The sequence below is a fragment of the Meleagris gallopavo genome, chromosome 3 (assembly GCF_000146605.3).
Source record: "Meleagris gallopavo isolate NT-WF06-2002-E0010 breed Aviagen turkey brand Nicholas breeding stock chromosome 3, Turkey_5.1, whole genome shotgun sequence".
Lineage (NCBI taxonomy): Eukaryota > Metazoa > Chordata > Aves > Galliformes > Phasianidae > Meleagris > Meleagris gallopavo.
In genome coordinates, this window is record NC_015013.2 from 57,131,827 (window position 1) to 57,148,791 (window position 16,965).

General features: G+C 39.4%; 1 protein-coding gene across 2 annotated transcripts; it reads right to left on the reverse strand.

Annotated features, from left to right (window-relative positions):
- Nucleotides 1-4,988: 4,988 nt before the first annotated feature.
- LOC100539035 (cytochrome P450 7A1) lies at nucleotides 4,989-15,074 on the reverse strand. 2 transcript variants are annotated; one of them, XM_003205067.4, is made up of 7 exons: nucleotides 14,919-14,984; nucleotides 12,232-12,845; nucleotides 10,472-10,712; nucleotides 9,144-9,754; nucleotides 7,391-7,521; nucleotides 6,571-6,746; nucleotides 4,989-5,965 (listed from the first exon to the last, which is right to left on the reverse strand). In XM_003205067.4, the coding sequence occupies exons 2-7, from the start codon at nucleotides 12,312-12,314 to the stop codon at nucleotides 5,666-5,668; spliced, it is 1,542 nt and encodes a 513-aa protein (XP_003205115.1). In that variant the 5' UTR covers nucleotides 12,315-12,845; nucleotides 14,919-14,984; the 3' UTR covers nucleotides 4,989-5,665. The 2 variants fall into 2 exon arrangements, with proteins under 2 accessions (XP_003205115.1, XP_019469595.1); XM_019614050.2 differs by lacking the exons at nucleotides 12,232-12,845; nucleotides 14,919-14,984 and adding an exon at nucleotides 15,031-15,074.
- Nucleotides 15,075-16,965: the final 1,891 nt, after the last annotated feature.

Below are 16,965 nucleotides of genomic sequence, written 5' to 3' on the forward strand. Positions count from 1 at the left end.
GTGTAATCATGCAGTTATTGTCTTCCCTTAGGGTGTGGATTCGGTGCTCTCCTCACATCAGGAGCTTCCCCACGTTCAGAATTGAATGGTTTTTCAACTGTGGAAGGAATTTAATTATAAGAGTACGGGTTGGTGTCATGCAAATTGTCCTGCTGAATCTGTTCAGTTTTTCAGAGAAAAGCTACAGATTCACTGAGAAAAGTGAATGTCTGTGCCAACCTAATGGTTGGGGTTCTCATCTGAGAGGTGGGGTCTTTCCCCCCTTTCTGCTTGTATTTCTCTATGCATTTTACCCAGCAGCTATGTAATGTGAAATACTCACGTAACCTCACATAATATGGCATAGGTTGCCTCCTTCATACCAGCTTGGATCAGCTCAGTATTTTCCTAATTGCTTACATAGTGTTTCACCTTACCTTTTTTTTCTTTTTTTTTCTTTTTTCTTTTTTTTTTGCCTTCTGTCTTGAGAAAAGTACTGTTATTGGAGAGGCAGCAAAGAGAATCACCCTGATATAACCTCATGATGTCCATGACCCTGGAAAGGCAGGTGAGCATTGATTGCTGAAGTATTTGATTACTTTAGCTGAGGCATAGCAGCCACAGACTTTGTACCATTTTCTTCCCTCTTGCATCTGTAACAGAGGTTTAACTGGGGTTGAAAAAGAAGCAGTCATGGCAGCGAACAAAAATACTTGCTAATATTAAAGAAGAAAATAGATATAAGAAAACTGTTCGAACTTTTCATCTGTGTTTCTTTTGTCGCAAAGTAGGAAGAGCACTCAGGATGTTATGCTGGATCTTTTCAGCTCATAACAGATCAACACTAGAAAGTGGCATTGCTCTGCAGAGTCCTCTGAAAATATGCTGATATGATCCTTATGCCACAGAAATTCAGAACTGGGCAAAAAGATCTGGCTGACTGTACTGTTTTATATTTCTTTTGGTGTGAGCATCAGTTCACCGGCTGTGGGTCCAGACATCCACTGAGAATTCTTACCCCAGCAGAAAAAGTGATAGGAAGCTGAGTGATGAGGCCTGTGCTCCAACGGGGATTTTGGTACGAGCACCTGAGCCACCCATGTGGGGACGTGTGGCAGTGGTTCTGGTTTCTACCAGCTTACGGTGACCCTGCAGCTAAAGCACTGTGTTGGAGGGAGCAGGATATGGACTCTCATACTTGCCTTTGTGCTGTGACTTGTTAGCCTGGGAATGGCCCCACTGCCTCTCCTAGGAAATCCGATTTAGTTCAGAGTGAGAGGTGTGCAAGAACTGGCTGTTGTTAAGTATGTAGATCTGATCACTATTATTAGAAAACAGTTGTGTTGCATGAACTAGGTTTGTATTTTGGAAGAAGTCTTCCAACATTCCTCATGGAATGAGCCTTCTGCTGGCCAGGTAACTCAGAGCGATAGAAGGTTATGAGTCAGATATATTACAAATCCTATATGGAAAGGTTTGAGTGCAGGGCAGATCATTAGCCTACCATTATGTCTAGGGATCCTCTTGCTCTCAGTAGGTTTAAACCAAGGGCATAATTTGAATGAAAGAATATGTTAGGAAAAAAATAGTTTATAGAAAAATGAACTGTCTGGTTAAAATAAATTTGGCTAGAACTTGATGTCAAGGTGGCTTTATGACATAGCCAGACCCCAAGAAGTTTGTAGGTATTGCCAGCCCAACCTATACACACTGAATGGTCATAGACCTCAATTACGTGGCCCAAAATCTTTTTTTTCTTACATGGTACTACTTTTCTCAAGGACAACAGTGAGATCGAGCCAGTTGGAGGACCCTGTCTCACCACTCACTTTCTTTAACATTGATTATTTCCAATTCCTGACTTTAGATAGACTCAGATTGGCTTTTGGCCCAAATGACAGTCTTGAGAGGCCTAAAGAGCTAGTTTACCTGGGACCTTTTTATTCGGCTTTTGCATTCATTGAATAATTCTCATGAACACAGTTCTAAGATCATAGTAATTTGGACACAAAATGTCTTGGGAGCTCTGCTGGACATTTCTTAGTCACATTTGCCCTAGGAGGAGTATTTCTCTCTCTTTGCATTTGATTCAGATTTATAACAACTTCTTTGAAAAATAATGTTTTTAGCTTGCATATTGGGGTAAATAATTTTCAAAGCAAAGCTTGTCATTGTGTGCACCAACATGTATTACAAATAAAAACATGTATTCTTTATATTTTAATTGCAAATAGAGTTTTGAGTGCATTGGTTTAGATTATTTCAATTGAAAATTTGCAGGGATTTATGCAAACTTCCATTAAGCACTTTTTGTACTAAAATGTCAATGACAATTTTAGCATTGACTTCAAAACCCACATAAATTTCTAAATAGCAGCCCGATCACAGAACTTGACAATTTTTTATTTATTTGCTCTTCACCTTCTTGGAACAAAATTGGCTGAAGGCTATAGACAAATCTAAAACTTATTTGTAGCAGTGTTATCTTGTACATACTTGTACTTATCTTGTACGTGCTGAGCATTAACGATTGATCTAATTCTCACTGAGGAAAACAACAGAAAAAGCAAACTTCAAATAGAAAGTGAAGTTTCTCTCTATATGTCTGCTGCAATGAAAACTGTGGATGTCTGTCTCTAACTGAACCTTTAAGTAAAATGCTAAAGTCTTTATGAAGGGATTGAAGAACCAGAGAGACAGCACCTACTTCCTTCCCAACACCCTCTGTAGATCTGTCCAGAAGGAGTAAACAAAGGAATATAACATGGAGAAGACTTAGTGGTTTAGGAGTGTGTTTCAGAGCACTAGGAAAGAGAACAGATGTCTGACCTAATGCATACACAGTTGGTATAGTAGGTAATTCTGGGTAAGTGAGACCAGGCCAGACAAGCAAAGACCTGAGAACATATTTCCAATGGATCAGGATTGTCACACAGCAGTGGAAGGAGGAAAAAGTGTCAAATAGTCAATGCAAACCTGGAGATCTTGTTTTTTTTGTATTGCCTGTGCTGTCTCTGTGAGCGTCAACTTGCGATGAAGTCAGTGACCTCCCCACAATGCTCCAGACTCAATTTTAAACCACTGGGTTAATCCTGTGGTGTTTTTGACCCTAATTCACTACCAATGGTATTCCTTAAGTAGCTGAAAGTCAGATCAGCTTTGGGAGCTACTGAATACTTTGATTTCTCATAGACCAAGGGAGCTAAAAGCAAATATTAAAGCAGACTGAAGCTGTCAGTTTGAAGGAGGCAAGAGGTTATGAAAGAATGTTCAATTTTTCAGGGAATTAATTTAGCAATTAATTTAGGAATTTATGAATTAATTTATCTTTCATTCTCTACCACTGTAATTCTATTTTGAATACATTTTCATCAAGAAAGAGTATTTGCTTAAAACATTGCATAACGTTGCTACCCTCAAAAACTGTTGTTTTAAGCATTATTTATTTAAGAAAGAAGGAGTAGATATTCTGATGGTATTAATATGTGCCAGGACATCTGTAGCGTGTCCTGACTTTCATGTGTTCTCTGAGTCAACACTAACTTAGAATGAAAGTGCTATAATTGATAGAAATCATATGAAAACATAACTGATAGAAGTGCAAAAACAGGCTGTACTGGATACTTCCCTGGATGCTTCCTTACAAAGAGAACCAAACTAGTAATTCAAAGGTATAATTTCATTATACCTAATAGCTGTAATATTACAGATACCATACATGGCAAAGTTTAAATAAAATTAGAAAGATAACAAGTTAATCACATATGCAGAAATCTACTTCTTTATATTTGCATATTTAACATGCTGGATAATGAGAAGAGAAACATACATAATTTAAAGCAGTTCTAGGACACAGTCCAAAATTCCATGTTTAGGATGCTCTATCAGCCAGATCAGATGTCTTGCCAGAATGTAAAATTTGAAAATATCAAATAGCTGTGTATTTCATTTTCTGTGATGAGGCTAACATTCAAGTCAAGGACAGAAGTTAAATCCTTTGATACATACAACAGGAAAACAACTGTATTTTAAGTCCATTTGTTCTTTCTATTGGCAGATGATAAGAACCCTTCTTCTTTCAGCCTGAAGGTGGTTCACTAAAAACTGGATTTTATGATACCCATCCATCATTTGCAGAAGAAAAGGACAGGATGTTACAGAGAACCAAATGGTGCTATCCCTGAAATGGTTTTCTTACAGGCGTGCTAGCACTGAAAATGAAATACATGGGCCATGATAGCTTTAAAGGAACTCTACTAGGAACATTTGTAGAGTATGACTTATGATGGCCTATGGAAATATGGAATTTAGAGAAGGGTGCACAATCCTACCACAAGCATTTGTTGCTGTTTCTTTATCTCCATATTGGCAGTGAAGATGGTGAAGAGATGAAGACATCTGAGGAGCAGCTGAGGTTACTTGCCTTGTCTAGAGGCAAGTAACTACTACTTGTCTAGAGAAGACTGAGAGGAGGCCTCATGGTGGCCTGCAGCCTCTCATGAGAGGAGCAGAGGGGCAGCACTAGTCTCTGCTCTGGAGTGACAGCGACAGGGCTGAGAGAATGGCATGGGGTTGTGTTAGGGGAGGTTCAGGCTGGGAGTTTCTGAAAGGTTCTTCACCAGGAGGTGGTGGGCATGAAACAAGCTGCCCAGGGCAGCAGTCAAAGCCCTGAGCTTCCAGAGTTCAAGGATTGTTTGAACAATGCTCTCAGACATAGGATTTAAATTTTGGGTGGTCCTGTGTGGAGCCAGGAGTTGGAGTCAATGATCCTGGGCAACGTAGTGCCTGATCTAGTGGTTGGCTACTCTGTCCATGGCAGTGGGGTTGGAACTTTTAGGTTCCCTCCAACTCAAACCATTCTATGATTCTATGATGGTTAGGGATCCCTTCCAACTTGAGATATTGTATGATTCTATTGTTTTAGCTGGCTAGTGTAAAGGTGGCTCAGTTGGCATGAGATAAGCATGTAAACCTTTGAGAACATTAAGATACTTTAGTACCAATAATGTAGAGAGATACTTGGTACATACAATATCATTTATTTTAATACATTTACAACTTTCTGAAAAGAAATATATTACAGTGAATATAATACAGGTTTTGTAATTTCACTAGAACGTGAAAATTTTTTAGATTTTATTCAACTCTTTTTCTAGTTCTTCATAAAAACATAAAGGTACTTTACCAGGAAACTCCTTCCACTGCTTTTACACAATAAAAATTTTACTTCACCCCTGAGGAGAACCTTCCATCCCCAACTCTTCAGTTATAAAAAAAAACAAGTTTTAACTTCTTGTTGAATTTATCCAATTTTGAACAATCTGGTAAACTTCTAATTATATTAGAAAAATGGGATACTGGAAACGTATTTTCTGGCCAAAAGAAACCCCCAAAAACTACTGTATAAACATAGTTCAAAACCACTAGTTGCATTTTAGAATGGTTGGTAAAAGTGGAAACTTGGAAACTTTTGTATCAACTTCATGCATTAAACCCACTGTCTGCTGCTACCATATGGCACACATCATATATTTTCTATTAGGCTGATGAAGTAGCATCTTCCTTTAGATTTTTCCACTGATACTTGTCATGTTTCATTTGCAAATATATATAATATATATACAAAGTGTAGGTTAGATAGTGTATTTATACTGTACATAGTTTATAGATTTAGTAATATCTATATTCATAGACATTTTAGTCTGTACCTGAAGTCAATGTCATTGGATGGTTGCAAAATACCCAATCCTGCACGGGATTGATCTAAAGAAGGACACTGCACGTTACTGTCAACAAGATCTATCTCAAAATATGAAAATATTAAAACCAAAAATTGTTTAATTTCATGGACAGCAAATAGCCTGCCAGGGCATTTTGCTATTCCTGCCCCAAATGGCATATAATAATACTTCAACTTGCGACCGTTGCGGTAGAAGTCAGTCTTCTCTTCTTTGTTCTCATTGAGATAGCGATCATATTTGAATGTCTGTAATAAAACCCACAAAAGAGTTACTTGATATCGAAATACCTCCAAGGGCTGGGTAATGCTATTAAGACACAAAATGTGGGCTGGGAGGAAATTGCCTCTGGCAGTGTTGTACAAGTTTTTCTGCTTTTTGGAATGTGTGGCCCCTGAGAAATTCTGGCCTGTGGGACAATATAATCTCAGGACCTTTGCTAGAGTTGAGTTAGTGAATCTTTTTGATAATTTTTCTTTTCTGACCCATTAAAATAAGCATTACAACTTGCATCAGAATTTGAACACTGATCTTCCATATCTTTGGGAAAATACTACCCTCATCCTCCCTCGATCTCCCCACAATGATGACCTCTCCTTATTGAAGAAAGCAAGAAGTAGAAGGCTCTCTTGGGTTTCCAGCCCAGTTTTTGGTTATAGCAAATCATGTTATTCAGATAGACAGTGCTTGCACTGGCTTTACTTTTTCTCTTGACCGTCTTTGAGTATCCATGCGTTAAGAACAGACTGTCTGGAGTGTAACAGTGAATCAGCTATGGGGCACTCCTGATAAATGATCTGTTGAATGGCTTCTGCCTGAGCTCAGAATGTAATGCACTATGATAAATACTTACCAAGGGATCAGCATAGATTTCTGGATCAAAATGCAGCAGTTGAGGATAAAGAGCTACAATATCATCCTTGCGAATGTTGTAAAAACTGTTCTCTAAATGCAGAGTGAAATCCTCCTTAGCAACTCGGAAAGTCATGGATGCACTTGATAGCCTCATTGCCTCCTTGATGATGCTATCTGTAAGCAGAGGAAAAGAAAGGGTTACCTTAGAACCAGTATGTATATGTCCATGGGGGAGCTTACGTATTTTGAACTATTCAAATCCATCATCATTATGAGAAATAATTTAACAAAACTTTACAAATGCCTAAGAAAGTATCTTCTTCATTTTTTGTTGGTATTATTATCCTTTCTGCAGATTACACTGAGAACATAATCTTCTTTCCCATAGAAAAATATTTATAGCTGATGCAACATAATATTTGAAAGTAAAACACTCTTTTACATTGAGGTAAAGGCAAAACTGAAAAAACAACCTTCCGTAATGGGATATAAAATTTGACAACACCCTTTTTATTTGATCTTAAGTAAATAATGTATTGTTCTGAATTACCCTTGGGTGTCCAATGCTATGTAGTTGTGTAGCAGTATTCGGACATCCCTTTACCCATGAAAAAGTGCTATTCATGTGAATTAGTATCCCCAGGACCAGTTCTGGTTCTGGTAAGAATGATAGTTAGCCACTGATAAGGAACAATAGTTGCTTGTTCTGGTTTTGATTGGTTAATAGTAATCCCATAGCAAGTATTATTTTGGGAACTAATAGAAGATATTGAAAATTGTGGGGCAATTTGTGGTACTCCTGAATAAAATAGTTATACCTAGCACTGGCATATTATCCAGCTGTTTTCGGTTCAATGAAATATAATTGCCATCTAATCTGATCTCCTCTCCAGCACTTTCCAAAATACTTTGCACTTCTTTGGTAGCAGCTCTCATTGCTTCTGGATTCCTAAAATCAAAAGAAGAAGAAGTGTAAAGTAATCTTAAGAGTGGTATAAAAACAGGTTTTGCCATTCGTTTTGTCCTGACTAAAATTTAGTTTGTAAACTGAAAAAATTTCTAACATGGCAGTGTTGCAGCAAAATCTACTTATGCCATCACACTGTTTGATGTCTTGGCAACGATGCAGTAGCTGCAAAAAAAGGAAAAGAACACTATTTGATTCTGTCTCCAATGACAATGGGACAGAACTAATGTGCGTAACATAGGCAATAAACAGTGATGTCACTAAAAAGCAATACCAGGAATAAGAAATCAGAAACAATCGGTCATGGATTAGGAAAGAGCCCTACAGCAGCTACAAGATTTAGGAAGGGGATCATAGATCAGTTTTATAACATCACTTTCCTAGATAATGTCCTATTCTATGGCAATATATTATGTCTAACTGAAAATTCTTAACACTAAAAGACATAGTATCCTCTACTGTCTAAATTTTCTTACAGAATATCTATAAGCTATGATGAAATATGTATAGATAACAATACAGAATGCGACAATATCATTGTTATGAATGCATAATTGGGGCATTAAATGTCTTCAAGGCCAGGAGATTTAAGCCAGTGCATTCATGGAATGAAAAGTACCAAAAATCTTCTATTATACTAGCATCAGTGGATAGATATGAAAGTACAAGACAGAAATTTAGATGAATACCCAAGAGGTAGTCATGTAGGGCTAGATTATATGAGTTTAGATTCACTTCAAAATGGACATTTAGTTGTTTTATCTGAACTGTGCACTCCTCTCACGAGTTACAAGTTCAGCAGATGCCATTTACACTGCAGCTATCTAAACTTAGGAAAATACTATATTGGAAAGTCTAGTCTGGAAGTTTAGGAAAGGAGATGTAAGAATCCTGAACCACTTGGCGTTTGAACGCCCATCCTTCTCTCAAGGAATTCAGACATATCTCAGGTGAATCTCAAATCTTTGGCCTAAAACATCATGCATTATTTGTACAATATTTTGGTGATCACTCTTCATGCTGCCACAATGGCTTTATCCTCAAATCACAAAAGCACTGCTGCAGTGAGGGTGAAGAAAGCAGCAGGGAAGTGCCACTTCAGTATTGTTGCATAACTGCTGTAACCTCAGTAGGATCTATCGACATATAAACTATTTTCTATTAAATATCTATGAAAACAACAATGAAGTTAAAGCTCGTTTTGCCTGCTCTAGAGAGATGATCTAAAAAGATCTGATTATACTGGGAGAGCCTTCAATACAATTAGTATTCTGACTGCAACCAGCACTTTTAATGTCATATTGTACAGGTTTACTCCAAAACTTTTTTTACAAAGCGTACTACATTCTACTTTTTACTGCTAGGATTCAAAGTATTGCCTCAGAGTAGTATTTTTTGAAAAGTATCTATGGAATTGCCATCAGTGGTACCACTACTGCTTGGTCTGAGACAAGCGAGGGGGTTTTCTGCAGAAGTCCAGAACAGCTTGTCACTTGTGTTATTATCGGCTGAAGCAGCGGAATTTGTCCATAGTAGTGAACTGGCTTCTGAAAGACAATAAACATTATTCTTCTCATTTGGAAGCAAGAAACGTTGGGACTTACTTAAGAAGGTAGAACAAGCTCCAAAAAGTGGCAGGAATGGTGTTAGCTTGCGAGGCCCAGAGCACTGCCACGTGGGTCTTTGCTTTTTCCATGTCATCAAATGTTGACAGAGTGTCATTCAGGAACATGCGGAGCATGACGAGCTCGGAGAGGTTGTCCCTTTTCAGGAGGTTCTTGTGGAGCAGAGCCTCTCCCAGCTTCTCGCGGGCACTGTGGGCGCTCTTGAATAGATGGATAGGCAGCCCTGCCACAAGGGCTGGGAAGATCTTATCAAATTCCTTGAAGTTTTCAAGGGCATTTAGGATACGAGCTCTCTCTGTTTCCCGCTTTGATAGATTTTTGTCATGATTTGGATTAAATTCTTTACCAAAAAGTGTTAAAAAGCCAGATTCAAACATCACCTGGCAACAGAATGTATAAAGTCCTTCTGTAACCCAGGTGTTAGGTTGAAATTTAGATGCTCTTGACTGCAGCATGACGTATTGTAGATTTTCCATCATTGCTTCAATGAGGGCATCTAAGGCATTACCTTGAAGCGTTCTAATGAAGGTATGATGAAAATTTTCAGTGGTGTTTCCTTCTGCAGGGTCAATGCTACCATGCCCAAAAGCCTGTAACAAAATAAATTATGTGCATGATAAATAAGACCTGCGATGACCTTGATGATAAAGCCTAGTAGAAATTAAAGCCAAAGTATAAATTCACAGCTTACTAGAGGAAAGTATGATAAGGACTGCAGAAATCAAAGCCAAAACACGTCATAGCTAACCATTGGGAAGCATCATATGGACTACGAATACTAGACCCAGTACTTTCTAAGCAAACCAAAGCAAATGAATAGGCAAATGAAAATAAAAGTGAACAGATGCTCACAGATAAATGGATGTGGTTACATAAAGCATCATTCAGCTTGACAGTGACATCAGAAGGAGCCTGTTTGCTTACTTCAGTAAAAATTTGATAGACCTTCTACTGTGTTGCATCTCACGTTGAGACAGTAGGACCTAATCTTCCATATTGGTAAGAATCTCCTGAAGAAAGCTTAAGCTCCAGCAAACTATATATAATTTGGCAGAAGGTTCTAACTGTATTTCTCCTATAGCAGTTTGGGATACTGCCTTGCTAAATGTATTTGTTGGATAATCCAAATCACTGTAAATTTTCTTTCCATTAAGGAAAAGGAAAAAAAAACCCTCAAGATTTTATACCAATAAAAGTGCAGAAAAGTGAAAATTATAGTTCAAACTAGTAGTTATGCTACAGGGATTAACTAAGCACCGTCTGTCCTGCCAGCACATTAGATATTAAAACCATTTTTAAAGTGGTACCTTGGCAGAAGTAGCAAAATGGAACTTTTTCCAGTCCAAGTGTTTTCCCTGGCGCATCAGTGAATTATATGAAAAAGGGTCAGTGAGGAAATGAATATATTTCCCTGCTACTTGGCAAGTGAAAATGTGGCCATGCTTCTTCTGTTTTTCCCTGAGGAATTCGAGGGGGTTGGCACCAAACTGCAAGGCACAGCCCAGGTATGGAAGGAACCCATTTTCAAGTGGTGGCTCTCCTTGGCGCCTACAAAACAAAAAGCTGAGTTTAGAAGTATGTATCAAGATCACTTCTCCAAAGCTACCAAGTACAATGGTGATGGGGGAGTTTAAATACTTAATTTCTGTTACTGTTGACAAGTAATTTCTTCCCCTTCTGAAGAATAAGTCAATTGTGAAGTGTATGTTAGTCAAAAAAGAATAACAGTCTGCATTACAATAAGCACGACAGAACACAGTTTCACTATCTCACTTTTCCCTAGATTAAATTTGTTTGTTTGTTTTATCTGTTTAAATGTGGCATTGTTGCCTCTAGCTAACATGCACAGATCCATAATTGTCCCATAAATGTTTCCACTAATATTGTCTGAAACGTAATGATATCCACAAATCAATTTGAACACCAAGGGGAATTGCCTTTTGAGTGTAGAAAGGTTGTTATTATTGGCATATTTCACTTGGCCCCAATCCCACTGAAAACAGTGGGAAATTTGCCATGATCTTCACTAAGCATAAGATTTAGTCTTTCAGGCAAATTGTCATTAAGTCCATGCCTTATGTCAAGCACATGCTTAAAATGAAGCACATGTTTAAATGATGTTTTTTATTCTGACAGACAGAAAATTACTTTCCTGCAGAAAGTCACCATGACTGTTAAAATAACTCTTTTCCTCTAGTATGTTCTTGATGGTTATCATTATATGAGGTTAAATATTTTTACTTTTTTTGTTGAACTTTTAATAGTAAAACAAGAAAATGATTGCTGAAAAATACAAAATTATAACAGAATCATAGAATCCTTAGTTGAAAGGGACCTTTAAAGGTCATCTAGTCCAACTCCCCTGCATTGAGCAGGGAAACCTACAGCTACATCAGGATGCTCAGGGCCCTATCCAGCCTGACCTTGAAAGTCTCCAAGAATGGGGTACCCACCACATCTCTGGGGCACCTGTGCCAGTGCCTCAGCACCCTCACTGTAAAAGACTTTTTCTTTATAACCAACCTAAATCTCCCCTCTTTAAATTTGAAGCCATTTCCCCTTGTTCAGTCACCACAGACCGTGCTAAAGAGTTTGTATCCTTCTTTCTTGTAGCTCCCCTTTATATACTGATAAGCAAATAACTTGCTTTGTGTAACCACATAGGACAGATTGATAATAGGAAATGTTTCTAAGTAGGTATTAAACTATGTAGATAGAAGCAGCTATTAGCTAATTAGCTATGATTAGAATACACTAAGCCCAGTGCTTTAGCAAAACAGAACACACATATTAATATTTTAATTAGCTCATTTGTGCATAGATTTCTATCGACACCTATCTCAAAGAACTAATTCACTATTATTAAAAATCTGTACAAATTCTATCGTAACATAAGTCTCTCAAAAGATGTAACTACAGTGTTTCCCATGTTACCCTGCATTTATCCACCCACATTTATCCATCTGATAATCTTCAGATTACACTCATTTTAGTCACATGCACAGTATGTTTGAAAAAAGCAAAGAACAGGTATATACTGAGATGCATTTACAAATGGATTCCTTACCTCCTCCTCCTCCTCCCAAAAAGAAACCAAAAAGTGCAACAGACTATTATCACTGTTCCCCAGATCCATGGTGTTATGAACATTTCTGGTAGTGCCCCAAAACTTCCAAGTGGAAAACCTGCTAACTAACACTATGGCAGAAAAGGTGACTGAGAATGATACGGAATGACCGGTCACATTTTATATACGGTAGATGCACCGCTGCATTTAATGGCACCCAGTCAACCTAGCAAGCTATTGATTAACCATTTCTGGACGAAGCCCGCTTTGTCTCTGCTCTGACATCTTTCTGCAGAGTTCTTCACTGGACTGATGTGGACAGTTGCAGACACGGCCTTGAGCTGATATCAGGTATCAGAAGTGGTTCCAAAGTAATCAAACAGCTGTAATAGTTGATAATTTGAAGGCCTCTCAGGTGTGTTTTCATCTATCCTGCAGTTTTACCAATTACAGTCTATAGTTCAAGTTTAGCAATAAATTAAATGGCTGCTGACAGATGTTCAGTGGAGTCAGGCTGGGTAAATGGTGGCTGCAGTTCATGTTGTCCCTTGGCTGCCAGCCTGCCCATTCTCTCCTTTCTCCTTTGTGTGGATTTACCTGGCTGCAGTGCGCTGCTGCGAGAGAGAGTGGGAGAGATTTGGCTGCGGGTAAAAGGATGGACTTATTCCTTAACCATGTTTCTCTACTAGAAAGAATGAAATACCTCTTATGTAATGTGGAGCAAGGGAAAAGAAAACAGATTTAGATCATTACTACTTTTTTTTTTCTTTTTCCCCTCAGTGTCTTTGGATCTCCAAATTGCCTTTTACCTTTCCACTTAATTTTTCTGCTTTCTGCCCTTGCCTCAAGCTGTACAGCACCAGTTCAGCCAATTTAACAGCTCTGGAATATGACCTCTGATCCTGTATTAGGGAAACTTTGAGGAATGTATTGAATTTTCAGCACCCAGGTCAACCAAGACTTTTTTCTTTTTTTAATTTCCTTTGATTGACTCCTTTCTGTTTAAATATATCCATATGTAACCACTTTCTCTGATCTGAGTTCTGCCATAGATCAAGAAAGTAGAGCACTTCTCCTGTGAGGAAAGGCTGACACTGAGCTGGGGCTGTTCAGCCTGGAGAACAGGAGGTTCATCGATGTCTGTAAATGCCTGATAGGGAGGTGCAGAGAGAATGGATCCAGGCTCATTTCAGTGGTGCTCAGTACCAGGACAAGAGGCAATAGGCACAAATTGGAATACCAGACAGCACTTCTGTCACGTGTGAGTGATGGAGCACCAGTATGGAGCACCTCTCCCAAAGGCTGTGGAGTCTTTTCCTTGGAGATCTTCAGCAGCTGCTTGGATACGGGCCTGTGCACCCTGCTCTGGGTGTCCCTGCTCGAGTGAGGGTTGGGCCAGATAAACCCTGAAGTGCCTTCAAACCTCAGTAATTCTGTGACTCTGTGATAGCTTGTCCATACATTGCTAAGACCTTTCTAATTCTCCACTTGCTGTGGTCTAACTCCAATGGGCAGCTAACTATCACACAGCCATTTGTTCTCTCTGCCCAAGTGGGATAGGGGAGAGAATTAGAAAGTGAGAACTCCTGGGTTGAGATAAAGAGCCTCAGTTCCTTCAGAGGTTTTCCTACTGTGTCATGGACATATCCACAGCCACAATTGCTTTGAGGTGTACCTGGCACAGTCTTTTCCACTGGCCACAGTCCTTCTTGACACCTGCTGTGTTGAGGTCTTATCCACGGTCACAGACACTTTGTGGTATTCTGGTATGGTTTTATCCCCAGATATTCTATGTCTGGTATTCAGAGGGAACTTCTGTGTTCCAATTTGTCCTGTTCCTATTGCCTCTTGTCCTGGCACTGAGCACCACTGAAATGAGCCTGGATCCATCCTCTCTGCACCTCCCCATCAGGTATTTGCAGCAAGGTATATACCTGCTGCAGCATGAATTTCTCCATGGCCACAGACAATTTGAGGTGTGCTTACTTCAGAGTGGATTTATCTGTGGCCAAAGATGCTTTAGTGTATACATGCTCCCATGTGGGCTCATCTACAGGTCGCAGTCCCTTTGAGTTGAGCTCAGTCTGGAGCCCAGCCTGTCCAGTGCAACAGCACAGGGACAGTAGTGATGACCCAGCCATCTGCCAGCCCAGGCTTGCGGCCTTGGCTGTTATCAAAATGTTCCCAGGCACAAAAAGCAACATGATAAGGAGTAGAGGACAAGGCAGAAGCCAAATCAACCACTAACAAGCACTGGTCCATAACATACAGTAAGGCAAGCAAGCTGCATGACAAGCAGAGGAGCTTGCCAATTACCAGCTAACCTGCTATAGTATCTGTAAATTTGATCTGACACACTTCACACACCAATCAAAATCTGTTGCTATCTCAAACCCTTCATGCGCCACATTGGCCACCAAAAATGACTGTTGTGGTTTAATCCTGGCAGGCAGCTCAGCACCACCTAGCTGCTCACTCATTCTCTCCAGACGAGGATGGGAGGGAGAATTGGAAAGCTCCTTCTGAGCACCAGCCACTTTTGTTCTGATATTTGCTTTTATCAGTTATCACGAATCCTGGAGTTGTTCCACTACTCAAATAAAAAGAAATTGCCCAGAAACTTCATCTACTCATGTTGTATACTGCTCTGCATGCTATTTGCAAATTTCTTATTCCCAATTCCATACCTTTCCGTTTTAAAACTCAAAATCCTTTCAATTTCATAACTCCCAGGCTTCAAGCCTTTCCCTTGCTCACTTCTATCATTATGAGCTGAAAAGATTATAAATTGAGATGTACCCTCTGTGTCTGCACAATATGTATTCCATTCTCCAGCACCTTGGCAACAGAACCATCCCAAGTGACAGGATGGAACACTCCATTCAAGAGTTGACTAATTAATTAGTTAGGGGGGAAGTCCAGTCAAAAGGCTTAGAGCAGAGAGATCTGGGAGAAGATCCCAAAAAACATATTTGCATGGGAAAAAGCCCTGAATTACATTGCTATTAGTAGAGCAGCAACAAGCAGCAGAATGTGTTTCAGCAGGAACACGAGGTGTATGTGTACAGAATACAATAAACCAGGAATGATGAATCACACTAGCTATGATAATTTCTTGGCTATTTATTCTTCAATATTACCATTAATTAGTACACCTCCAAGAACAGATCCCCATTGTGACATGTGCTGTGGAAGTATATTTCTCTCCTGAAGCCTCTTCCAGTACAGCCAATGCAGAGTGGCTAGGAGAACAATGTGAGAGACACATCTTGTTAACTCAAAAGAAAAGTGACCTAGATGACAAAGGGAAGGAAAAGAGTCAAGAAGAATTGGGTGGGAAAGAGGACTGCATATAGTGGGGGACCTACGACAAAGAGCAAAGAGAGTCTGGAGCAAAAAGTCTGGTAGCTCTGGGCTGGAGATAATCCAGGCATGAAGTAACTGCTGGGGACATTCCAGCTGCCCAAAGGTCAGCACTGGAAGCGCTCCTGCACATGCTCCTATTTGGTAGAGAATATGTCTGGCTTCTCCCTGCTGTTTTCCCTCAAGGCTAAGCTGTGGGGAGTAGGAGAGCACTTTTGGTGCTCAAAAAGGGTAAAAGGATAATCCAGGATGAATGTAGTAATCATTAAATAGAAATCTCCTCTTGTGCTTTGTCTAAAGTCTTCAAGAAAATTAAGGAAAAACTAATGGAAGATTTGCTGCTTTTTAATTGAAATGAACAAATGCTATGATGAGAGTTGTTGGATGACCACTGGAAAAAAAAGGGCACAGCTACGTTATTTCTATCATGATGCTATTTTAACCACTTAAGATTAAACTTTTTTCCCTTACAGTTAATGTTCCAACTTTGGCTTGCCCATAGCACCTGGCACTGAGCCATCGAGGAGGCAAATCAGCAGCATATAGCAATGTCTCACTGGTCATGTGGGATCTAATACATTTCTGAGGAAAACTCTTGGGTTTTATTTCTTTTTCAGCCTCACTCTTTTCTCAGTTTTTGTTGAAGTCCCTACAGCCGTGTGACAAACAGTAAGGATTTGAATACTTTACCAGGGTCTGCCATGTCAGGCACAGCACTGAAGGAATTAAGCTGCCGATCTAGTAGATGGAAGTACTGCCCTTGTGTCAAACCGAGGTAGGCAGTGAAGCAAATGCTGTTATTTTGGAGGCAATTTTTAAATTTCTATGCTGAAGGAAAAAAAGAATGTTTTATAGCACTAAAGTTTGCCCTCACTTAATCTGAAAGCCACCTCCTTTCACGTCAGCTCAAGATCCGGTCTCCTATTTCACTTACTTTTAAGCACAGGTGTTTCTTATATTTTCCTAGAAAAACTGTTTTTTCCATCAGCTGAAAATAGCTTCTTTTAACAGAGTCACTCTATAAAATTCATGCTTCGCATTTTCTGCTTGTTTCTGTTATGGGATATTTCAGTTCTGAGTGTCATCTTTGACTACATGCTGTCATTTCGTCATCCTAAACAGCTATGGTCTCTTTATGATGTTTGCATCTGATTCTCACTGCATGTATATGTCTCAGAGTTCTCATTTCCAAACACCACTAAACAAGAAAGTAAGAAGTTTTGTCAGCTTTGTGTCTAACGCTCCACAATGCTGTTTATCCAGCATCAGATACCTGTGGCTCCTCACACATTGCCTTTTCCCTACATGATCTGGGTAGTTGCACTGCAGCGTGATGAGAGTATCAGTTCCAGATATTACCCTCCTGCCACA